Source organism: Lampetra planeri, chromosome 44, assembly GCF_965212315.1.
Source record: "Lampetra planeri chromosome 44, kcLamPlan1.2.h2, whole genome shotgun sequence".
NCBI lineage: Eukaryota > Metazoa > Chordata > Hyperoartia > Petromyzontiformes > Petromyzontidae > Lampetra > Lampetra planeri.
In genome coordinates, this window is record NC_136150.1 from 7514530 (window position 1) to 7540105 (window position 25576).

General features: G+C 48.7%; 1 protein-coding gene across 1 annotated transcript in view; it reads right to left on the reverse strand.

Moving 5' to 3' along the window:
* Window positions 1-23399, reverse strand: part of LOC144732766 (chemokine-like protein TAFA-2) — a 45349-nt gene extending 21950 nt beyond the window's left edge. The window contains exon 1 of the mRNA XM_078614344.1: window positions 23282-23399. Within this exon, the coding sequence (XP_078470470.1) occupies window positions 23282-23399 (118 nt within the window). The remainder of the gene's footprint in view (window positions 1-23281) is intronic.
* Window positions 23400-25576: the final 2177 nt, after the last annotated feature.

A 25576-nucleotide genomic window follows, 5' to 3' on the forward strand; every position in this document is an offset into this window, starting at 1 on the left:
TGGCAATCGAGATATCAAATGTTGTGGGTTTACTCTCCAAAACTCCGGAATGCTGAAGTAGTAACTAATGAACACGTTTTGTTTACGTGACAAACCTGATTAATTGCGGGATTAACGACCCATTTATACTTACGCGATCTAACCCCCAAAAAACATCTTTAGTATGCATACAAATATACAATTGTATCATTGTAGTTATGTTCAAAACAACGCATTTAGCCAAGCAATAAATTGCTCAGATTCATTATCTATTCGGCAAAAATTATCTGGGATGTTATGTTTGGACCCTGAGTGCATTGTCACTATTAAGCTGCTATACAAACGTCGGATTTGAACCGTGTAAAAGAGGCAACCCGCCACTCTGAAGCATGCCACAGCCTCTTCGAACGTGCACGTTTCGCGAACAAGGTTCGGACGGTCGGTCGAGCGGCTTTACCCTGCGTCGCCAATTCGCTTAACTCCTCGGCTGTCATCGCCGGCTTCGGAATGGAACATCGTTTGCCGTGGCGTTTTGAAGCCCAGAGATTACAACTGGGAATTACAGCGCCGAAATGAAACATGTGGGGGCGGGGGAGGGGCAAAGAAAACAATTGGTCCGTGTAAGCAAAGGCAACAACATCATACGTTTTTTTTCGTGGTTAGATCACGTAAATAGAAATGTGTCATTAAACCCGCCACCACCACACGACACAGTCAATGAGTATGGTTTGTCCCGTGAACAAAACGTACCAATGTGTTACTGGTACAGTACCCCCGGCTGTGTTGGAGAGTAAACCCACAACATTTACCATTCGAGTTCCGTGACGTTTCGCCAGTCAATTACAACCAGCATCATCAGGCGACAGCCAGAAGAACGATAACAACAACAGGAAGATATTACGGTGGTGGATTACAAATAAATCAACGGATACTGCAGTGAGCTCCACGTTCCAAGTAGCGGCACACGAATTCCATCCACGCTGATTTGTGGTTTCTGTACAAAACGTGGGCTGGACCAAATCAAGATCTCATTGCATCACTCTTTTTTTCCTCCTCTTGTCCATCTTGTTCGTAATAACAACCATAGCAATGAAATGTGGCATGCCCTCGACGTTTAGAATTGTATTTGGTACTTGCTGGACCAGCCTTGCTATTGGCCAAACTCTGTTTTAACTCGCTTTTGTGTGTGCGCGTGTGTTTATGTGCATGGGGGAGCAGCAGCCTAGTGAACTACCAACCTAGTGATCAGAGTTCGGTTACAGCTCACGTTTGAACCAGTCGCCCGGCCTCCCCAAGGTCGAATCAGCCATAAGTTAGTACCTGGTGCAGTGCGTAAAATAACTGCATTGGGGAGACAAAGGCAGCCGAGCGTGGTGCTGGCCACCCACCCCCTCGTGCGCTGTGCCGGCATTCATAGGCGCTGCTACTCGCGAACACCACTTGCCCCATCAATCTGTCAAAAGCTACCCGGGGGATCTTCACCTTTGTGTTTACAAGGGGGTGCGTGCGCGTGCCCGCGTGTGTCTGTGTGCACATGCCCTGCACCAGATGCCGCAGCCGTTACAGATAACGTGGGGAGATGATGCTTCTTTTAGAGATTCTAAACATTTAATGTGTGTTTCCAATACCTCTCTAAGAGGTGTGTATTAAAAATGGGTTTACAAGAGAAAAGACATATGATCATCTCTAAGCTTCGAGGCTTATTGTTAAGCTGACGAGATAAGTGCTGGTAAATGTGTGCTTGAGAGATAGTTGCCACATGACTGCCAAACATTATTAAGCAGGGTATTAAAGGGGAAATCAGTTTTTTATTCTGCAGGCCACAGAATATGGGGCAAAGTTAAAGTGCTTTCATCCCCTTGATCTTATCGGGAGTACCCCTTCCACGAACATCTCTAAAAAGCCACACTTTCCCATATTCCAACGCAAATTCAAAGATGGACATCTGGATACCGTCGCGCCCAAAGCCGCCGATGCCACCCGCAGCTCACTGCCAACGCTGTCCGCCCTCCACTACACCCTGCTGCTGCTGCCACCACGGCTGCTGCTGCTGCCACCACGGCTGCTGCTGCTGCTGCACAGGAAAGACATCAAGCCACCGTCAACATCTGGCCTCACCGGTCGCTCACTAATTGGCCTTAGAGGTCCCTTAGTGGCCGGCCTGGAGCATTGACCACCCTCCTGCATTGGCCGCCCTGCCACAGGGCGCGTGGGGAAATTACAGAGAGCAACATTACAGACAGCGACGTAACGTCTGTCACCGAATAGTCAAACGAAGCTGAAATCCAGTCAAATTAAGTAGAGAACGAATTTAATGAACTCCTTTTTTTGGTTACGTGGTCGCTGGTGATGAGGCTAAGATTGTCAAGTTGCTACACTAGAGAACCCGGATTAAGGAGAGGTCCCTTGCCTGGATTCGAACCCAGGCCCCCGGCGGCGTCAGCTAAACGCTCTGGCTGGCTGAAGCCACTCGGTCACCTCGTAAGGGCGATTTAAAACAATGAACAAAACCTCGTCCCCAGATTTATGAGCCCATATCCCTGTAAACCCGCGTCTGCACTCGTGAACCAATTAGAGAGAAAGTTAAATTAATTCACCGAGAAAATGTTGCCTTATTAAAATGTTAATGTGCCTTTTTTTCTCTCTCTTCTAAATAGCCACTACCTGCGATATGTTAAACTGCATCTGTTCACCACGGGCCTGCGAAATGCATATTTAAATGTTTTATTTATAATTTTAAATGAATTAAAATGTGTACTTATTTTATAACGTGGGTCTGATTCGTGCATAAAAGCATGCTTAGATGCAAATGACCTGCCAATTGTCGGCAAAAACGCAAGCTCGTAACGTTTAATTAAAATAAAAAAAAAACTTTTGAATGTTACGATAACATTTGACACGTGGCAATGCATCCGGTCATTGATTGCACAAGATTCATTTGCTCGAGCATGCGATAATCTATTGACGATTCATGAAAATTATACAAGAATTTCAATGCACCACAGAGTATTAGCTCGCTCCCTACGAGAGAGAGAACGACTCAGAAGAGTGAGAAGCCACAGACGAGTGGCAAGGCACCAAATCCCCCCCGCCCTCCCCCCAAGCTCTGCGGTCCTCTATGTATCAAATGTTATCGGTCAGCTAATTAATGTTTAAATGTGGAAGGAAACCAGAGCACCTTGGAGAAAGCTCGCACGTGCTAAGGGTACAACGCTCGATCCAACACAGCCGGAGTTCACGTTTTGACCTCTGCGGCATTGCCCCTTGCGAGCCAGGGGGTATGGCTCAACCTCGACGCTCACGGGGAGCGAGTCTCACACCGTCTGTGCGTGATCCGCCAACCCTCGCTGCCTCCGCAGGGCTGGAGTACAGGCCACGTGCAGCGCAGCCAGTCTATAGAGGTGGACTGTTTTTATCCAGAACAAAAACTGCGCAAACAAGAAAATGTTTTGTTCGTGACATTGACAATGAAATTGTAAAAGTTAAGCAGCTTGAATTGAATCGCGATCTCGAATTGTGACAATTACATTAAATTACTTGGTGGAGGGGATGGATGAATCGACCAATGCCTGTGTAGTAGCATGCACATGGCAGCACTCACGGGACATTTCTCAGACATGATTGCGTTGTGTGCTACGTTACAAATGGAACTGTTTAAGTGGTTGGTCTATGTAGTCGGTGTAATTTCGATTTCATCTTATTATCAAATGTCATTTGTCTGCTTAGTGAGTGTGTGGTTATGCCTTTGCATATACAGGGTATTTTTAAAAAAAGATGGACCCGATTTGAAATCGCTATATCTCTGCAACCACGAACCTCCCATGAATGAAACTCTTACCACTTGAAAGAGCGGGGCATAGAGTTTCAAATGATTACCGCTGGGTGCCTTTCCCAGCGCACAAACAGCCCCTAGCCTCAGTCATTCGCAAGACGGCGACCCCGAAACACACAAGGGGCGTTTTGCGTTCTGCAATTCAGCAAGACTGAATCCGTAATTGCGGTGCAGCGTGCGTTTAAAATGCGTTTTGGCATTGATAACTCATTAAACCGTTTGTAACTTTTTGTCTAATTGTGACATGTTGCCATCGTGAAATATACTGCCTTGAAATTGGGTCCATCTTTTTAAAACACCCTGTATGCAGTGGGGAGCGGTCGTGTGGTGTTTATCAAGCGGCGCTACGAACCCGGCAGCCCGAGTTCGATTCCCGCTCACGGCCAGCACCAGTGACCGTTATCTGAACCGGTCCTGGATATCCCCAAGGTCGACTCAGCCTCAAGTGAGCACCTGATTCGGTGTGTAAACATCGCCACTAGGGAGACAATGGCAGCTCGGCGTGGTGCTGGCCACCCACCCCCTCGTGTGCAGTGCCGGCCTACATCGTTGCTCACGAACAGCACTTGCCCCAAGAGTATGCAAAGCCTATGACCGGGGGATCTTTGTCTTTGTATACTTATGCATAGAATAACTACCGCATTGTTTAAAGGGGACATTGATTCGTCGTCATTTTGATCCATTAAACGAGCCACACCCTAATTTTCGCCGAACACACGCGCGCACACACTTTGTCGCCGACGGTTTTAATAGCGAGATCGCGCGTGCGACTATAAATCATTTAATTAACAGGCCGTGCCACAGGTGACACGGGCAAGGCGCTGAACCCGATGTGCGGGGTCACCTTCCTAATGAACGTGGAGTTTTTGGCTCGCCTCTCGCATCCCCCACTCCCTTGCGTCTGAGCGTCGGGGACCTTCCGAAGGCGTGTGGTGCGCGCGTTTATCTTGGGATAACCATTCATGGGTCGGTCGTGGCACCAGGCCAGAGCCAATTTGGATGGCAAGTCGGTGTCAATTAAAAGCTCTCCCCGCACAACTGGCGGCCGCTCGGGCTGGAGAATGTAGCACCCCCCCCCCCCCCCCCGCTTAATTAAGGTGACGGCTGTTTTTTTCAGTCTTCTTTTTTTTACCCACGCGCTTCGAAAATCGTCCGCGAATAACCCCGCGTCTCGTGCGAAACCTCCACGGAGCCGGACGCAAAATAAAAAAAACGTTACGAAAAAAACCAAGGGACTGTGATGTCAGAAGTGCACAAGGAACAACAACAAAAACTCATCACATTTTTGTTGTTCATTAAGGCGCAGCGCTGCAACTGCCTGCTCGCGTCACTGCTAGCGGATGGGCCTTCACTAGAGGGGGCTCCAGAGGGTATCAGAATTAGTGGGGGGGGGGGGTGGTGGATTGGAAATAAACTAAACATTTATAGAGAGTTCACTTGGCCCAGTTAATTGCAATAAGCACTTCAACAATGGCGGAGCCAAAATTTTCAGGTAGTGAGGGGCAACCCCTCCAGCAATGAAACATGATAGAGGAGTTGTTAGTAAGTAAGGACGCGTGTGTGATCGGCATCGCGCTCGCTGAAGGTGTGATGATGCCTTCAGGGAAGTCGTGTCCTGTATACGCAACTCCGCACAATTCTATGAGTTACTTATAACCGCTTTGCCGTTACTTATTGTCAATTATGGACTCAGACTATTGTCCAATCATCTCATAGAGTCCCTGGCACATAATAATATGCTACACAGTGGCAGTGGGGGTCGCAAAATGCCGATTTATTACTAATAACCCCCAATGATTCGATCGAAATTAGGGATTTCTATCGGATCAATGGCGGGGGGAGGGGGCACGTGCCACCCCACCCCCCACTGGCTCCGCCAGTGCACCCACAATGCAATGCTTTGCCGCAAACAAAACAATCTCATGATATGTTTTTGAACTTCACAATGTGGCCATGAGCTTATAATTAAAAAAATAAGTCCATCGCCTGTCAGCTTGTAGTTTTAGCCGAAGCAACAGAGAGGAACATCCTGTATAATAGTTCAAGTATGTGTGGGGGGAGGTTTAATCCTCTAGGTTGGACTTTGTCTATTGGCTGGGAACTGTTCTAGAGGGTAACGGTATCCTTGCAAGACTGTAGTAAGCCGAGGTCTCTTTTAGATTTGAAGCTTTCGTGACTGCAAGGATTCATACTCTTAGGTTTTTTTCGGTAAAGTCACGTAGGTAAAAATTAAATAAATAATAATAATAATAAATAACAATAATAAATAATAATAGAAGAAATAATAGAAATAAAATAATAAATCACGACGTTTCGGAGGCAACACAAGCTTCCGTCTTCAGGTGGAACCGTCACAGCACAATTGCTGTATCAAGTGAAGAGAAATCCCAAGAGACCCGACCTTGTATATATATACTGGTTAAGGGGGGAGGAGCCAGGATGGGCCGCGGGAAAGGAGTTGTTGTGAGATGGTTAGTACGGCTGCGGCTGCGGCTGCTGCTGCTGGGACTGAGCCTTTGTAATGTAGATGGCAGAAGCAGATAAGCAAGTCAGGACTAAGCAGCCCCTTGTTATGCTGCTGGGTGGGTAAAACTCAAGGCAGACAATCAGCGTGTGAAAAAAGAAGCTAAACATGATAAAAACAATCAATATTCCCATTGGCAAGTCTTTGCCAGAGAGCCTAGAGCCCTATGGCTGGCGAGCTGTGTAAAAGAGCTCCATAGCTCATCGGATTCCTCCAGTAAAAATACATGTTCTGATTCTGAACTCGGGGATGAGTTACCCAAGGGATTCAATCGCCATGTAGGTCATGAAAATAAGAGATTGGTAAATATTGCTGAACCTGCCTTCTGCCCTCATGGCATAATATATTTTCGAATAATTGTAAAACATTTTGCATGTTGTGAAATGAATTCCAAGTAGAAGCTAGATATAAGCACAGACTTGCAAAAGCACAGTTCTGATATAAGCAACACATGCTAACGAAACGATGGTGGAGAGGAAGCATAAGCGTACTCCTGATATAAGCACACACATGGCTTTGCTGCCAAGGGGTGTGCTAATATCCAACTTGTACTGTATACCAAGTTCTTCGCACAAATTTTAAATGACATGAACTGAATACATTCTACCAATACATGAATAATGTAAACAAAGCCACGAAGTTAAAGGAGCACTGCATTTTGCAATGTCCTAACACGCTCCATTTCAGACACGGTTACTGCAACCACACATGTGCAGTGTGGCTGGAGACGCGCACTCAGACACGCGCCCCGCACCAGATACACGGGGCCATCATTCGCACGGCACAGAACGGCCATGGCAGGTGCTGCCGATGAGTTGCGACCGAAGGGCGGCACGGCACGGCGGGCCAGGTGCGACGTGGCCACACCTGGGCGGTTCCTATCCTCCGACGTTGGCTGACGTTGGCCACACAGAGACAGCGGCCCAGGCGCTCGTTACACGCCAGCCTTTGCGAGGAGGCACCGTTCGTCGCCAGGTGTGGGGGTTAGGCGATCGCCAATGACGCGAGTAGCCAGGAATTAGAATAATCAGAAGGGGGCAACGCTCGATCCCACACAGATGGAACAGCCGGAGGTCACGTTTTGACCTCTGCGGCATTTCCCCTCGCGAGCCAGGGGATATGGCTCCTCCTCGACGCTCACGGGGAGCGAGTCTCACACCATCTGTGCGTGATCCGCTAACCCTCTCCTTCAGAACCAAGCGTAGGTTCGCCGTGACGGGAGCACGGGGGTGCTAACCACCGTAACACTCGCGGTCACACGCTCGCCACACCCCCCCCCCCACCACCACCACTCTAGCCCCCAACACCGCCGCCCCAGCGGAGGGAGATAAAACAAGTTGCGTTTGTGGCCGTGGAAGAAAGCCTTTAATGTCTGTGGCAGTGAACGCCAAACAGCCCCGACACCGGCCCTAATGGACGACATTAATGCGGCGTCGCAGACCGACTTAGTGGCGCTGCCGCTCCGCTCAAAACCGTGCCCCCCCCCCCCCCCCGATTTGAGCGGAGCGCCGGGCCCCTGTAACCCGTGTGACTTAAATCCGAACCACGGCAGCGAGGGAGGGTGACCTCTTACAGCTGTTCATGCGTTGGCGACAACCCCCAACAGTGTACGGACGAACCGGCGGTATCACGCGGCGAGGTACTGGGGGGGCGGGGGTCTCCTCGAACACCACTCGAGATATCTTCGTCGGAGGTATCGGGGTTTTTTGGTCGTCGAACTAAAAAGGGGAAGCCCGCCGGGCGAGCGAGGTGACTAACGTGGGTCGACCACTTCCAGTGCCGCGGTGGCGAGATGTTAACTACCTCGCCTGGTATACACGAGGTCATGGGCTCTATCCCTACCGAGGCACCTGTTGTATATTTAGAGTTAACGTCTCTATCTCTTTCTCTCCCCGTGGTCACGTGGATTTTTCTCCGGGTCCTCCGGTTTTCCTCCCTCCATATTTAGAATCAGCGCGCGGTCAAGATAATTTGGCTGCCGCTGTAAATGCCCACGTGATGATGAGCCACTTCGTTGAGCTATCATCTGTGGCCCAGTCGCTTCTGGAAAAGATGCGATTTCGCTCAGTGGGGCTTACCTGGTAAAATATCAACAAAAATTGTTTAGTAGTTTTGCCAGTGATATTGCCGGAGGCGTCCCACGTGGGTGGTAGCGAAGGCAACACCTGCAGGTTGCCCTCCCACAATTTCAATCTTCTACGAGGTGGCTGGGAGAGTGTGCGTCAGCCTTGCGTCAGCCTTGGGAGGCAGGAAAGCCAGAGTCGTAGCCCGCGCCCACTCTCATCCCCCAGCCCCCGGCATGAGAAAACACAATGTGTGTGTTTGTGTGAATGCGTGTTGATAGCTTAGCGGTTAGCGCGCCGCGCTCCGAACCCAGCGACTCGAGTTTGATTCCCGCTCACGCCGTCAACATCGGTGATGAACATCTGAACCGGTCCCGTGCCTCCCCTAGGTGGACTCAGCTTCAAATGAGTATCCGGTGCGGTGTGTAAACATCATCACCAGGGAGAGAAAGGTGGTTGGGCATGGTGCTGGCCAACCACCTCTTGGTGTGCCGTGCCGGCCTTCATAAGTGCTCGTTAACAGCACTTTCCCCAAGAGTCTGCTTAGGCTAGAAGGGCGATCTTTATCTTTGTGTGTTCCAGCCAATGCCCTTCTCTAAGCATGGCACACCCGCTTCTATGTGTGTGCGTGTGCGCGCGCGTTTTAGTGAATGCATGCGTGGGTTTGCGTGAATGTGCGTGTGGAGTGTGCGCGCGTGCGTGTGTGTTTTGTGGCACGGTGGTTCGCGCCCTGCGCTACGGACCTGGCTACCAGAATTCTCGCTCACGGTCAACACGAGTAACGATTAACTGCACCGGTTTTAGGGCTCCACTAGGTCGACTCAACTTCAAATGTGTACATTGTGCGATGTGTAAACATCGCCACGAGGGAGACAAAGGCTGCCGGGCGTGGTGCTGGCCACCCACCCACTCGTCTGCCGTTGCGGCCTTCATAGGTGCTCGCTAACAGAACTTGCCCCAACAGTCTGTAATGGCTATACGGGAGATCTTTGTCTTTGTTGATATAACACATTATTATTATTATTATTCAAAGCCGACCTTTTTTCAAGCGAAAGGTCACTTGGGCTTGTTAGTGAACGAGAAATCTCCAGGGGCGGAGCGGTGGTTCGCGCGCCGCGCTGTGAACCCGGCAACCCGGGCTCATTTCCCGGCCACGGTCAACAACAGTGGTGGCGAGTGATATCTGACCAACGTGGAGAGGTGTGGTCACACAAAACCCCCATAACAGACGTGACATCGGGAGGTCTTCAACCGGGAAATACAGCGCTCCAGAAATCGACTGGGAAATGGCTACCAATTTGAATATTTGTTCATTATTTTAGCATACATATATTTAACATTCGTTGATATATAATGGTATGCTTGTTTGTTTGTACAGGGTGCTTCAAAAAATGTTTAACACTTATATGGGACTATCGTTTTAAATGGAAGAAGAACATGATAACAAATGTAATGTTAATAGCTTCAAAAAGTCACCACTTGTTCGCCATCATTATCAACACGTGCCTGGAATCTTCTCCAGGTGGTCTTCAGAGCCCGGAGGGACATTTGTTGTGGCATTGTTGCAAATTCTCAGAAGTGTTACAATTTTTTTGAAGCACCATGTATTTCACTATTTCATAGAATATTTGCAGCGAAATCTCAAATATTCAAAAACATCGATACTCCCCGGGTCACGGACTGGGTCAGTGATCCGGAAAATATTTGCGTACCCATAAGTACTCACATCGATAATACGTCTCGCCATCGCTATGGCAGAAACCCAGAAGGTATTCTGGAAGAAATGAGGGCATGCCCACCGCCAACACAAAGCCATGTCCACAGCACTGCATGTCGTCTCATACGTAGGTCATCAAAACACATATTTATTATTCAGACTAGCATGCGGGATATTACAGACAAAGAACTCCTTCCTGATGAAAGGCCATGGTCTCTCTTCCGAATGACACTCTCCTGGTCTCTTGAGTTTTCGCCGAGGTTAAACTAGACGTGAAACTGCAAGATTCGAGTCTTTTCCGCAGCACATTCTTAAGAAGACGTTCGCAATTAAAGCCAAGTTGACGGGCACTGGTGTGGATGTTTTGTTGATCGGTAGACGTTGGAAAAACAAAGTTAAAGTAAATTTCGATTTAAAGCTTTCGTGACTGCAGGGATTCATCTTCTTGGTTCTTTCGGTAAAGTCACGTAGAAGGGAAGTAATAAAATAATAAAAATAAAACATAATAAAATAATTCTCACGACGTTTCGGCCACAACGCAAGCAGCCGTCCTCAGGTGAAGAACATGTTCTTCATCTCATAATTATTTTATTATGTTTTATTTTTATTATTTTATTACTTCCCTTCTACGTGACTTTACCGACAGAACCAAGAAGAAAAAAGTTAAAGTAATTGACCGAACGGGGTGGTGCACAGCTAAGGTGCGGTTGGTGACTCACGGAAACCGGACGCCCAATCGCAGGAGCAGTGAAATGCTCCCGAGGAAAGGGGGTTGCGGAATTCCCTCGTCACTCACGACCTTGGCTATCCGCGATGTTGGCTAGGCGCGAATCGCATCTGGAACTCTGCACGACTGCTGCATCGCGAGAGAGAGAGAGAAATATAGAACGTGAAGAGATAAATTGATTATACACAGCATTATCATAATTCAAGCTAAGTTCATTTACAACGTATTTAAAAAAAACATATTTTTACATTTCCTTTTATTTACTTACGTTTATTATAACCAATTTGTTGTGTTATGATCATGCTCATGTATTTAATAGCTTATTTACGTACTTATTTAGGGTAATTACTTAATAAGATGGGGTTTCATAGGCCAATATCATAATCAGCAAAATTTGATGTTCACGAACATCTCTAGAACGTGTCCTTCGAGAATAACGAGGGAATACTGTATTGAACAAAGGTCATCGACCCAATCGTGCAATATTTGATGTCTCTCCCTGCCTCTCTCGCTGTGTGCCAGCGAGTGTGGCTTTTCTCCGCACGCAATGGTATCGTCCCCGCAAAAAATGCAACAGCGCTGGGAGAATGAATCAATCAAATCTTCTAAAACGGGACCCTCCATTCGGTCCACACAACCCACGATTTCATTCCATACGGCCCACGAATTCGTCGGCTGAAAACATCTGAATATACAGGGGACTGCAGAGCCGGGGTAATGGCTCGAGCCGGCTCACCACCCGACTGCCTTTGCCACTTGCCTCTGGTTTCCCATTTCTCCCTCTATTCTAGAGTGAGCAGTGCCTTACAAGTTGAAACGAGTTTTGCCATGAGCATGTGTCTTTCGACGAGTCAGGAAAATGAACGAGGCCTTTTCTTTCGGCAACAAACGCGCATTTATGCACAGTAAATGGGTTGGGTTTTTTTTGGGAGGTTGGATCGCATAATTATAAATGTTGTGTCATTAAGCCCGTCACCACCACCCGACGTAGCCAATCAGCGAAGGTTTGTCAAGTAAATAAAAACGTGACAATTGGTTATGAATTCAGCAACACCGTTGTGTGTTGAAGAAGAAACCCCACAACCTTTACAATTCGAGTACCTGGTGGCATTTCCCCGGTGATCACAACAACAACCGGCTTCATCAGGCGATTGGCTAGAATTATGATTCACTGCACGCGGCTATAAAAACAAGAAAAAAACAGAAAAAATTTGTTGGGTGTGCCACCGAAAACGTTAAACCCTAAATTTTGTGGCGGGCATCGGGACGGCAAGCAGAGTGGAATTGCCCGCCCCCAGGGGCAACACAGAAGAGGGGGCAACCGTAAGGCGTGTGACTAATTGGAGAGTCGGGGGGGAGGGGAGCCCCCCCTCCTCCTGGGAGCCCCCCACTCTGCCAATCCATAAAGGACAACTGGAAGCCATCGTTACGCCTAATTTAAATACACCCGCAATGTTAGCATGACACAAACACGAATTTAAATACTCTTGACTTAAAGCTTTCGTGACTGCAGGAATTCATATTCTTTGGGTCTTTCGGTAAAGTCACGTAGATAGGTTCAAAGAAAATATCAAAAATAATAAAAATAATAAAAGTTATATTTTTTGTTATTTTCTTTTAGCCTATCTACGTGACTTTACCGAAAGACCCAAAGAATACGAATTTAAAGAACCACGGGGTACCCAGCAGCGCTTATCAAGAAATGCGCAACAGGCAATGATTGCGAACGCACGCCTGCTCACAGAGGCAATGACCCCTTCGTGTAGCCTCTCACAAACGGTTGGGGCCAGTGCTGTTAGCGAGCACCTATTATGGTGCGGTTTCCTAATCACGCCCAGCCACCTTTGTCTCTCCAGTGCTGAAGCTTACACACTGCACCAGATACTCATTTAAAACTGAATCTACACAGGGAAGGCCCCAGACCAGTTCAGTATCAATCACCACGAATGTTAGTCGTGGCCATTAATCAACCCCAGGCCGCCAGGTTTGGGCAACAGTGCGCTGACCGCTATCCCACCGCTCACACGCGCAGAGTACGGTACGTCACGCACTGTGACCTACTTCCTGTACTGCTATGCTGGTAATGCTGCCACGGTGTCACGGCTCGCAAACCAATCTTGCGAGATGGAGGTCGCCAGTGCGATCTACCGGCGAGTCAGCAGAGATGTTAACCACTTCGCCTGGGACACAGGAGGTCGTGGGTTCGATCCCGATCCCGACCTTGATACCTGCTGTATATATGGGATTTGCGTGTCTCTCTCTCTCCCCGTGGTCACGTGGGTGTTTCTCTCGGTCCTCTGGTTTTTCCCTCCACATTTATAAAACATGCGTTTAGACTATTGACACCTCCTTTGCCAGTAGCAAAATATGATAATAGTTTTTTTACCCTTTCATCTGGCAACAAAACTGACACCTTTTGTTACAAGGAGTTATGTTTGCATTGACCACAATTTTGGCGTCATTTTGGCGTCATCTGGTCCAACACCATGTGAGACGAGGCTCTAAGAAAAGCTGTCTCGGGTGTGGACCAATCAATTTCAAAGACAGTGCATACATTATCAGAGTTGTGTTTTTTTGTTTGCATTCCGACCGCAGGTATTGTGGTCAATGCAAACATGACTCCTTGTAAAAAAAAAGGTGTCAGTTTTGTTGCCAGATAAAAGGGTAAAAAACCAATTATCATGCGTTTAGACTATTTGGCTACTGTAAGTTTCCACGTGATAGGCCACTTCATTGGGTGATCATTTGGGATATCCAGATCGCTTCTGAAAAAGATCAAAATAGCTCCGTGGGGCCTTACCTGGTAAAATACAAAAATAGTTGATAGTTTGAGTTCAGTTTTTTTTTACAATGGAACAAGTTTCTTAAATCCACGTAGCTCTGCACACTGGGAAGTACAAATGGACGCACCGCCGTTTGGCCAATCGGCAGGCCTCGTGTGATGAGGTAAAGTGTGGGCACGTCCACTCCTTCCTTTGGTTTATATTTATTTTGGGCAGAACAATGACGAGAAATATATGAGGTAATCCAGAACCAAACGTCCGAGGCAGTTGCCCCAGAATTTGATCTCTATTCTCAATAAGCGTCGGTTGGATAGATTGGCAAGCCGTACTCAGTGAATTTCGTCGGCATTAGACAATAACAACAAAAAACGAAAACAGCAAACAAACGTTTGTCACCACGATTTTCCGATCGAATCATTTGCCGCAGATAAACGTTGACCTTTTTTGTTTGTACGTGTTTTAATTTTTTTGTCAAAGGTTATTTTAGAAATCCATGAGTCGCCCCCCCCCCCCCCCCATTTATGCGTGACCTTCATCAATAAGCAGCAGTGAACGGTAAACAAAAGCCGATGAGACAATTTGATGGCGTCTGCGGCTGCTGCGACCAGAAAGGAATTGGCAAGGGATGAGACCTCGGCAGAAAGAATTCAGACAACTCAACGCAGCGCCACAGTTTTGTGTCGGTCGTAACAACAGCCGCGGTTCCAACTCGCAACGCGCCGCTCTCCAAGGCAGAACGGTTCAGAGGCGCGACGAAGAGCCACAGACGAGGGGGAAGGGCGGCTCGGCCTTGAGCCGGCGCCACATTCCCTACCTCTCAAGGCTCTACGGTCCTCTGTATATCTCCCTCGCAGCGGCGGCGGCGGCGGCTTCTGGCTTAGCCATGTCCAGCTTTTTGGCACGAAGTAATTGTTTCAATCGTGGCTTCGCGTTTGCGGACATCAACATTTGGAAAAGGAGGCGGGGGGGGCGAGAGAGTGTTTGTCGAAGGCACCTTGGAAGCTTCTTCACGAGAGGCAACAGATCGCACCGTGGAATATTTTAAATGAAAGTTTGTACTCCTCCATTAGCGGTGAACCCAAGGTTGAGGCGAATTAGATTCACAAAAGGCTGAACTGTCACTAACCGAAGCGGAAAAGGAATAGGAGGCAATCTACGCAAATCATCGTCATAATCATCGTTGTCCATTCTCAATTCACCACAATATAAAAACTCCCGCCCTCTGAGACATCTTCATATGGCTATGCTAATGTACAGTGCTGTGTTTAATCTACCTCAGCTATCATTCATTTGTGCTTTTTGTCCGGTCAGATGCAATTACATGCAGAAATTAGTTTTTTTTCAGGATGTTTTTTTTAAAGAAGTGACATCACAATTAAAATCCTTGCATTCAATAAAGCGAAGCCGCATAATGGATTACTTTTAATTCTAACCAGATAACGATGAGTAAGGAGCGGTGGCACAGTGGTTAGCACACTGCACTATGAACCCAGCAAGCAGTGCGAACGGATTCTGGTGAAGTATGGTCAAATAACCCCACACCCTCCCATGACTGACAGTGGGTTGAGAAAGGGTCGTGCATGATTTATGATCATTGTTGTTGTTATAATGATGAATAATAAAGGTGAAACTGTGTACATTACTCAAATTAAAAGCGCACAAGCAATGCCCATTCATAGGCACTGTGTGTGCAGGGGACGATTTGTATGAACCGTTAAATATTTCATGAGCCGCATTTTTCTCCCGCTATGACCATGCGCCGTATATCGCATTTATAATAAACTTAACCGCGCATTATTTTTATTAGTACTAGTTAATGCCGACGCGCTTTGAACGGCCACCATATATCTCGCTCTTCATCTCGCTGCTGCTCTGCGTTATATATTAATATTTATTAATTCTGGGGGTTTTACTGCATCCTTATCAGAGCACATGCCACCGCTTCGTGTCCTGGTGTGCAAGCAGTGACATTTGATTGATCAAAGGGCCACATTTATATTTATACATATACTAGCTTTACTACCCGGCTTCGCCCGGGAACTTGGATCCACCACGCCTGGCCGCCTTTGTCTCCCCAGTGGCGATGTTCACACACCACACCAATTAGTCGTTTGAGGCTGAGTCGACCTAGGGGAGGCCCAGGAGCGTTTAAAATAATCGTTACCGCTGGTGGCCGTAAGCGGGAATCGAACTCGGGTCGCCGGGTTCGTAGCGCAGCGCGCTAACCACTACACTACAATGCGTTACTCTTCCACATGCGCGGGTCACATGACAGATGTGACGTCACAGCTCACTTGCCGTGCAAAAAATGTATGCATTATTGAGCTCCCCACCAAAAAAAAACACTAAAGTGTATTTTAATAATTTTTGCATGGTGTACAGTCTGGAAAGTACCCACATGGCAAATTTCAAGTTTGTTGCATGTCGGGAAGTACGCTAAACATTTTGAACAGACACACATAATCACAACTTTGCCTTTTATATATATGAAGATGCATGCGTTTATATTTTGCTTATGTTTTTTTTTCATGAAAATCAGATACAACAGTGCGCAACTCGGTGGGGGGAGGGGTGAGAAAGGGGGGGGTGGTGGTAAATGTGTCCCAAATAAATATGAAAATGGTTTGGTCATGCAGTTTGTCCTTAGAAAACATAATTAATTTCAAATTATCTCATGTTCATGCCACTGTAGGTTTTGGAAGGGGCATTGCAAATCGTGGCACGTATGGGAGCAAAATATCCATGTTGAACTTCTTTCACACCGTACGTAGACAACCGTGCTAATCAGATGAGCGGGGGAAGGAAAACAAACTATGGGTCTCTGTGTGAATCTATGGAACTCTGTGTGAGTCTATGCACGTATGTGATATGTTGAACTTCTTTCGCACCGTACGTTGCCAACCGTGCTAATCGGAGGTGTTGGGGTGACGTTAACCATGGCTGGAAATCAAACCCCGAGATGCCGGATTCATAGCGCTGTGCACCAAAACCACTGTGCCAACGCAATTCACCACACGACCCACCACGCAACCCACTACACGTTTTTTATTTAAAAGATTCGACTTTGGCAATCTTCCTTTTCCACCGATGCCCCACCTTTGTCTCTTTGCCCTGAGAGGAAAACGCACGGCGACCATGTTGGGCCAGGTAGGCGCGCGACTTGGGCTGAACACGCTCATGCGGAGTCTCTCCCCCCCGTGATTTTGCCTCGCCCTTTGTGCCGTGTGATTGCGGTGCCAAGATCGGTTTATCTTTCTTGCGAATACTAAGATGATTGCATTTGCCCTGCTTCAAACTCACCTCTCTGCCTTTGCATTCAGATCCATTGCACCTTTCCCTAAGTGACATGCCCGGTTTTGTAAATTTTTTTCATTACATGCTATTTGACTTTTGCTTTGCCGGATCCCAGGAACGGTTTTGCCTCTTGTGGGTGGAACAAAAGGGAACGATCTCTTCACAACCTGCTTAAAGTTCACCTCTTCTGAGACTGGAGTGCCCTTTTTAATAATTTCCACTTGGGCTATTCTATGTTTTCCTATTCAGAGCAACCGTGAATTTCACGACTGAGGTCTTCTTGAAAAAAAAGCAGCACCACCGTTACGGCCACTGTGAAAGATAACCAAAAAGATAACCAGAAAAAAAACGTCGACAACGTTCGTCGAAAACGCGGCTTTAGAAGGTGGCCCCTCGGATTACTGCGGTTGGCTACGAACTGTGCGAAAGAAGTTCAACATACATACATACAACGGCCCTTCTCCACAGCACATATAGAGGTCGGAGAGGCAGGAAGAGTTGGGACGCAAGGCTTTCTTTGTAAATCTCCCTTTCTATGTTATTTGTTTACGCGCTACATTTTACGTAGGTCTCAATTTAAATATATACATATATACATACAATTATATATTTTTTTACATTTTACCAGGTAAGGCCCACTGAGCTAAAAAGTAGTTTTTTTTTCAGATGCGACCTGGCCACAAATGATAGCTCAACGAAGTGGCTTACCACGTGGAAATGTATAGCAGCCAAATACTCCAAACGCACGTTGATTTTAAATGTGGAGGGGAAAACTGGAGGACCTGGACAAAAATCCACTTGACCACGAGGATAGAGAACATGCAAACTCCAAATATACAGCAGGCGTGAGAGTCGGGAAAACCAATAATATACGTTATCAGAGGGAAATATTTCCCATCATCAGCACGATGAGAAATTCACATTCATTAAGGCCGCTTTTCACACCTTTATTATAATAACTATTTTGGCGCAATGCCACGAGGCTTTATTTTCATGCGAAAAATATTTACTTCGGGAATTTGTGCGACAAGTCTACTAAAGGTTGTCAAAGGAAGCAGCGCTGAATATTAAACACTGCGACGACTCATACAAAATGCATGAAAGTCCAGTGAAATGGGCCGTTCCGTACGAAGGGAAAGGGGATGCGGGGGACCTACGTGGCGATGACGCGTCATAGCAATGGCCGTACAGTGCACGAATGGGGCCATTTTGTCTCTCTGTCAGTCAATCCTCTTTTCCACTCGTTTAAACAAGGATTGTCCAACCTCTATAAAATAAAACGGATTCTTTTTTTTATTTAATTTGCCAGGTTAGGGGCATTGAGACCGCCACTTAGATTGCATCGACCTGCGCTGGAATTTTAGCCCAGGACATTCGAGCCAAGGATGCACCGCCAAACACTTATTGAAATGCAAATTCTGACAATCACGTTTTAATATCCGCAAAGTAGGCAAATAAATTGCCTTAAATCGGATTCCATCTCGGAAACTACGCATCTCAGATTTCTTTAGCTTTGGTCAAGATTTCTTTAACTTTGGTCAAGACAAAGAATGGTAGCTGATGTATGATTTTGTTGGTGGCCACTCATCCAAGCAATATCTGCCACTGATGGAATCTAATTCAGGCGGCCAATTCGTTGCAGTGCTCTATAGCCACTACACTACCGCTCCTCATAAAAAGCACAAAGACAAAATCCACCATATAGCCTTAACAGAATGTTGAGGCAAGTGCTGTTAGTGAGCACCTATGAAGGCCGGCACGGCACACGATGGGGTGGGTGGCCAGCACCACGCCCGGCCGCCTTTGTCTCCCCAGTGCCGATGTTTACACACCGCACCAGGTACCCATTTGAGGCTGAGTCGACCTAGGGGAGGCCCCGAACCGGTTCAGATAATCATCACTGGTGTTGCCCGTGAGCTGGAATCGAAGTCCGGTCACCGGGTTTGTAGCAGCAGCAGCGCTAACCGCTGCACTGCCGCTCACACAAAGATGTACGCACAAGCAAACACACACACACACAGAGAGTACATCGAATCCATATTTATACCACATGCTTCACGTAGTTTGCATGTACTTTGCAGTCAGCGAGACGGAGTATGGGTTTATCTGTCACATCTACCGCCACGGTGGGCTGTTCACAGTCATTCACTGTGAAGGATGAGATATATTCAATTCTGAATGCAACACGCGACATGGCACTTGCCTCGCAGTTCGTGGCTATACAAAGCCACCCACAGCTTTATAACTCCTCGCAAAGAGCACCGTCACCATGCCATGTAAGTTGCATGGTGGTGGTGTAATGTAGTTGCATGGTGGTGGTGTCATGTAGTTGCATGGTGGTGGTGTAATGTAGTTGCATGGTGGTGGTGTAATGTAGTTGCATGGTGGTGGTGTAATGTAGTTGCATGGTGGTGGTGTAATGTAGTTGTATGGTGGTGGTGTAATGTAGTTGTATGGTGGTGGTGTAATGTAGTTGTATGGTGGTGGTGTAATGTGGTTGTATGATGGTGGTGTAATGTAGTTGTGTGGTGGTGGTGTAATGTAGTTGTATGGTGGTGGTGTAATGTAGTTGTATGGTGGTGGTGTAATGTGGTTGTGTGGTGGTGGTGTAATGTAGTTGTATGGTGGTGGTGTAATGTAGTTGTATGGTGGTGGTGTAATGTGGTTGTATGATGGTGGTGTAATGTAGTTGTGTGGTGGTGGTGTAATGTAGTTGTATGGTGGTGGTGTAATGTAGTTGTGTGGTGGTGGTGTAATGTGGTTGTGTGGTGGTGGTGTAATGTAGTTGTATGGTGGTGGTGTAATGTGGTTGTATGATGGTGGTGTAATGTAGTTGCATGGTGGTGGTGTAATGTAGTTGCATGGTGGTGGTGTAATGTAGTTGCATGGTGGTGGTGTAATGTAGTTGTATGGTGGTGGTGTAATGTAGTTGCATGGTGGTGGTGTAATGTAGTTGTATGGTGGTGGTGTAATGTGGTTGTGTGGTGGTGGTGTAATGTAGTTGCGCAGTGTGCCATTGTAAAGGATGTAGCAACATATTTATATGATAACACAAATCTTGCTTCCGATATGAGGAAGCCACCGGATGTACGCACACACATCTGAATCAAGATTGAAAACTCATTTCTTTAAAACCGCTTTTTGTGCTTAGTTTGTTGTTCTTCCCCCCCCATCCCCCAGACCTGCGATTAGCGCGGCTGGCTACGTACGGTGCGAACGAAGTTCAACAACATCCACACGTTTTGAATTTTATATGAATCGCCTTCTTGTCGGAAGACCAGTTTGTCCACGCGTGGTCTGCAATACCCCCAATCAGAGACTGGGTCTGGCAGTCTCATGTCTACAGGCCCCATCAGAGACCGGTCTGATGGGGGAAACAAAAATACAACAAAAAGACCTCAGCATACATGTCAAATCATACATGTCAGATCATACGCGTCACATGATGTCGGGAAAAGTACACACAGCCAACGAGTTCAGTGCCATGTGAGCGTGAGGCTGAGCGTGATGCTGCCCCCCCCCCCTCTCCACCCCCGTGTGCCGTGTCGACATTCAGAGGTGTTAATCGCGAACAGCACTTGTCCCAGTAGTCAGAGAAGGCTATACGGGGGATCTCTGCCTTCGTGTACATGCGATGTGTAAAGTTGGTGCGCCGTGTAAATATCGCCACTCAGGGAGACGAAGGCGGCCGAGCGTGGTGCTGGCCACCCACCCCCTCGTGTGCCCTACTTGTAAATCCTCTACGTTGAACTTCTTTCACACCATTTCGTAGCCAACCGCGCTAAGCCTGTGAAGGCGACGTGGGGGGGGGGGAGGATCTTTGTCTTTGCGCGTGTGTGTTGCACGTGTGTGTGTGTTAAACGCGCGCGTGTGTGTGTGTGTTGCACGTAGCCTCCACAGGCTTAATGGGGAGCGGTAGTGTAGCGGTTAGCGCGCTGCGCTACAAACCCGGCGACCCGGGTTCGATTCCCGCTCATGGTGACGATTATCTGAACCGGTCCTGGGCCTCCTCTAGGTCGACTCAGCCTCAAATGAGTACCTGGTGCGATGTGTAAACATCGCCACTGGGGAGACAAAGGCGGACGGGCGTGGTGTTGGCCAACCACCCCCTCGTGTACCGTGCCGGCCTTCATAGGTACTCGCCAACAGCACTTGCCTCTACAGTCTGTTAAGGCTATACGGGGGATCTTTGCGTGTGTTGCGTGTGTTGCGTGTGTTGCGTGTGTTGCGTGTGTTGCGTGTGTTGCGTGTGTTGCGTGTGTTGCGTGTGTTGCGTGTGTTGCGTGTGTTGCGTGTGTTGCGTGTGTTGCGTGTGTTGCGTGTGTTGCGTGTGTTGCGTGTGTTGCGTGTGTTGCGTGTGTTGCGTGTGTTGCGTGTGTTGCGTGTGTTGCGTGTGTTGCGTGTGTTGCGTGTGTTGCGTGTGTTGCGTGTGTTGCGTGTGTTGCGTGTGTTGCGTGTGTTGCGTGTGTTGCGTGTGTTGCGTGTGTTGCGTGTGTTGCGTGTGTTGCGTGTGTTGCGTGTGTTGCGTGTGTTGCGTGTGTTGCGTGTGTTGCGTGTGTTGCGTGTGTTGCGTGTGTTGCGTGTGTTGCGTGTGTTGCGTGTGTTGCGTGTGTTGCGTGTGTTGCGTGTGTTGCGTGTGTTGCGTGTGTTGCGTGTGTTGCGTGTGTTGCGTGTGTTGCGTGTGTTGCGTGTGTTGCGTGTGTTGCGTGTGTTGCGTGTGTTGCGTGTGTTGCGTGTGTTGCGTGTGTTGCGTGTGTTGCGTGTGTTGCGTGTGTTGCGTGTGTTGCGTGTGTTGCGTGTGTTGCGTGTGTTGCGTGTGTTGCGTGTGTTGCGTGTGTTGCGTGTGTTGCGTGTGTTGCGTGTGTTGCGTGTGTTGCGTGTGTTGCGTGTGTTGCGTGTGTTGCGTGTGTTGCGTGTGTTGCGTGTGTTGCGTGTGTTGCGTGTGTTGCGTGTGTTGCGTGTGTTGCGTGTGTTGCGTGTGTTGCGTGTGTTGCGTGTGTTGCGTGTGTTGCGTGTGTTGCGTGTGTTGCGTGTGTTGCGTGTGTTGCGTGTGTTGCGTGTGTTGCGTGTGTTGCGTGTGTTGCGTGTGTTGCGTGTGTTGCGTGTGTTGCGTGTGTTGCGTGTGTTGCGTGTGTTGCGTGTGTTGCGTGTGTTGCGTGTGTTGCGTGTGTTGCGTGTGTTGCGTGTGTTGCGTGTGTTGCGTGTGTTGCGTGTGTTGCGTGTGTTGCGTGTGTTGCGTGTGTTGCGTGTGTTGCGTGTGTTGCGTGTGTTGCGTGTGTTGCGTGTGTTGCGTGTGTTGCGTGTGTTGCGTGTGTTGCGTGTGTTGCGTGTGTTGCGTGTGTTGCGTGTGTTGCGTGTGTTGCGTGTGTTGCGTGTGTTGCGTGTGTTGCGTGTGTTGCGTGTGTTGCGTGTGTTGCGTGTGTTGCGTGTGTTGCGTGTGTTGCGTGTGTTGCGTGTGTTGCGTGTGTTGCGTGTGTTGCGTGTGTTGCGTGTGTTGCGTGTGTTGCGTGTGTTGCGTGTGTTGCGTGTGTTGCGTGTGTTGCGTGTGTTGCGTGTGTTGCGTGTGTTGCGTGTGTTGCGTGTGTTGCGTGTGTTGCGTGTGTTGCGTGTGTTGCGTGTGTTGCGTGTGTTGCGTGTGTTGCGTGTGTTGCGTGTGTTGCGTGTGTTGCGTGTGTTGCGTGTGTTGCGTGTGTTGCGTGTGTTGCGTGTGTTGCGTGTGTTGCGTGTGTTGCGTGTGTTGCGTGTGTTGCGTGTGTTGCGTGTGTTGCGTGTGTTGCGTGTGTTGCGTGTGTTGCGTGTGTTGCGTGTGTTGCGTGTGTTGCGTGTGTTGCGTGTGTTGCGTGTGTTGCGTGTGTTGCGTGTGTTGCGTGTGTTGCGTGTGTTGCGTGTGTTGCGTGTGTTGCGTGTGTTGCGTGTGTTGCGTGTGTTGCGTGTGTTGCGTGTGTTGCGTGTGTTGCGTGTGTTGCGTGTGTTGCGTGTGTTGCGTGTGTTGCGTGTGTTGCGTGTGTTGCGTGTGTTGCGTGTGTTGCGTGTGTTGCGTGTGTTGCGTGTGTTGCGTGTGTTGCGTGTGTTGCGTGTGTTGCGTGTGTTGCGTGTGTTGCGTGTGTTGCGTGTGTTGCGTGTGTTGCGTGTGTTGCGTGTGTTGCGTGTGTTGCGTGTGTTGCGTGTGTTGCGTGTGTTGCGTGTGTTGCGTGTGTTGCGTGTGTTGCGTGTGTTGCGTGTGTTGCGTGTGTTGCGTGTGTTGCGTGTGTTGCGTGTGTTGCGTGTGTTGCGTGTGTTGCGTGTGTTGCGTGTGTTGCGTGTGTTGCGTGTGTTGCGTGTGTTGCGTGTGTTGCGTGTGTTGCGTGTGCGGAACCCGTTACCTGTTGGAGCTCGGACCCGCGCGGACGCTGGCGCAAGCTGCAGGCAGATCAACCCGAGCAGAGAGAGGAGCAAGGCGTCGGTGAGCGGCCTCCGCTTGCCCATCGACGGCCCTCCCATCCTGTCGAGGATGTCCCAACAATGCACGGCATCAGACACCCGGCAACCCGGCCACTCGGCCCCCAGGGTCACGATTATAATTCGCAACTTCTAATCGCGGTGAAGCCGGCTCCCAACGATTACCCAAGCTCTGCAGTCCTCTATATATTAAGTAATGTTGGCCAATTCATTAGCAAAGCTACTGGCAGAGTCAGGGCCCAGCTTCACTGAAGACAGCTGCTAGACTATTGTTGTATCGTGTCCATTATCATAATCATCATTAATCAGTCACGATCAAGTCGGTTTATATAGAAACGAAGCTCCGGGCATTTAATGGTGATGTGCATGAATTTAAAACGCGAGCACATGCAGTAAAGAAACACAATTAGAAATCCAATTCTCGTGATAGCTAGTCATAAAAGACAGGAATCTGCTGGTTACATAAACTAAAATATTTTATTTACCAGGTGAAGCCCGCTGAGATATCTCTCTTTTTTTCAGAAGCCACCTGGCCACAAAATATACAGCAGGCGCCAGGGCCTCTATCGAACCCACGACCTTCTGTATACCAGGGCGAGGCAGTTAACATCTCATAGCCACCGTGGCCGAAGCCACACCAAATGGCCTCTACGATTCTGCGAATTCAGCGCTTAACGCCAATGGCTCCGACAGCCAAACTGAAGCAAATTAATTATGAACGAAGAACCCTGAGACTCGCTGGAGAAACTCCACGGTCGCCGTCCTCCGCGGGCGGGTGCCTGCGTTTGATATCAACGCTGGCTCCGCTCACCACAAGCGTCGAATCCAAATCCACGCAGCTACCTAGGTAGGGCATTCTCTCAAATGGCGCCACGATGACTAGAATATGTTAACTCCCTCGCCTGGTATACAAGAGGTTCGATCCCGGCTCCTGCTGTCGATTTGAAATTTGCGTGTTCTCTCTCTCTCTCCCCGTGTTCTCGTGGATTTTTCTCCGGGTCCGCGGGTTCTTTTCCCCTCCGCGTGAATAAGGAGCACGTGTTTCGAGTACTCGGCTGCTCTACATTTCCACGTGATAATACGCCGCTGTGCTGAGCGATCACTTGTGAAAAATAGCTTTATCTGTTAAAAGACATTTTTAAAAACATAGTTCAGCTACAGTTTGAGTACGGAGGACCACACAACTCTTTGTCGCGAATCATCCTGCCGTGGTTGCTTTGCGTATGGGCTAGCTTATGGTAGGCAGTCCTTTGAGGGCTATGCACATTAATAGTGAATAGGCTATGTTTTAATCACGATAAATACGTCAAGTGAAATGTCTCCGTTCACCCGTGCCGCTGTTCTTTCAGGGCTATGAATTGATAATGGTGAAAAAAAATTAATCAACCGTAACGGAACACTGCACGGCGCGGGACAACGCAGCGAAACCCAGGGTTGTACTGCACTACGCTCCACGTCTTTACCTCCTCGCCTCTCCTCCCACCCCACAACCTTGGTACCAAGCCCCTCGCCGACTCGCGCGGGCGAAGAATGGCGTGCTCAAGTAATCCGCGACACGGTGCGGAGAAAGGCCCTCATCCAGCAGTGGATGTATTGACAACGAGGCTGTCAACACGTGGTGACACGCAGGGAGCCACGCGCGCTGTGTGGTTGCGGGTTTATTACCACCTCATCGCAAGGGGGTGGTGGTGGTGGTGGTTACGAGCGTATCGCCCTTCACACGGACTGATGCTCTGCTGATGCTCGCAGGATAACCCAAGCTCAGCTGTGACTAGGCGCGGTGGTGCGGCCGCTACCGCCGCCGCTCACTGCTACTGCTGCTCGATTCGTCAACGGGTCAATGGGACTCGTCCGTGGCCAACATTCGCGACGACGCAAACTTGTTGGCTCGATGGCCCCTCCGCTCCCAGCTTAACGCCGCTCTCTCCCAGCTCTTTCGTGCTGTGCGCGGTGCTTTTAGCGCCACAGCGCGTGGATTTGTAGCGTTTATTTTCATTTGTTTGCTGGTGATTTTGTGTATTTCATATCGAAATCGCCTCCAGTGCTGTTGCTGCTGGCGGCAATGAAAGTTGTTTAAGAGTCAAAAGTCTCCCAGCTCTCTCCAGGTCCGGCTCCCACTTTTCAATCCGCTGGGCTCCCCCCCCCCATCACCTTGCCCCCACCACTCTCGATTGTGGGTGCGGTTCGAACTTTGCGCCGTGTTTGTTGATACCGCCCTC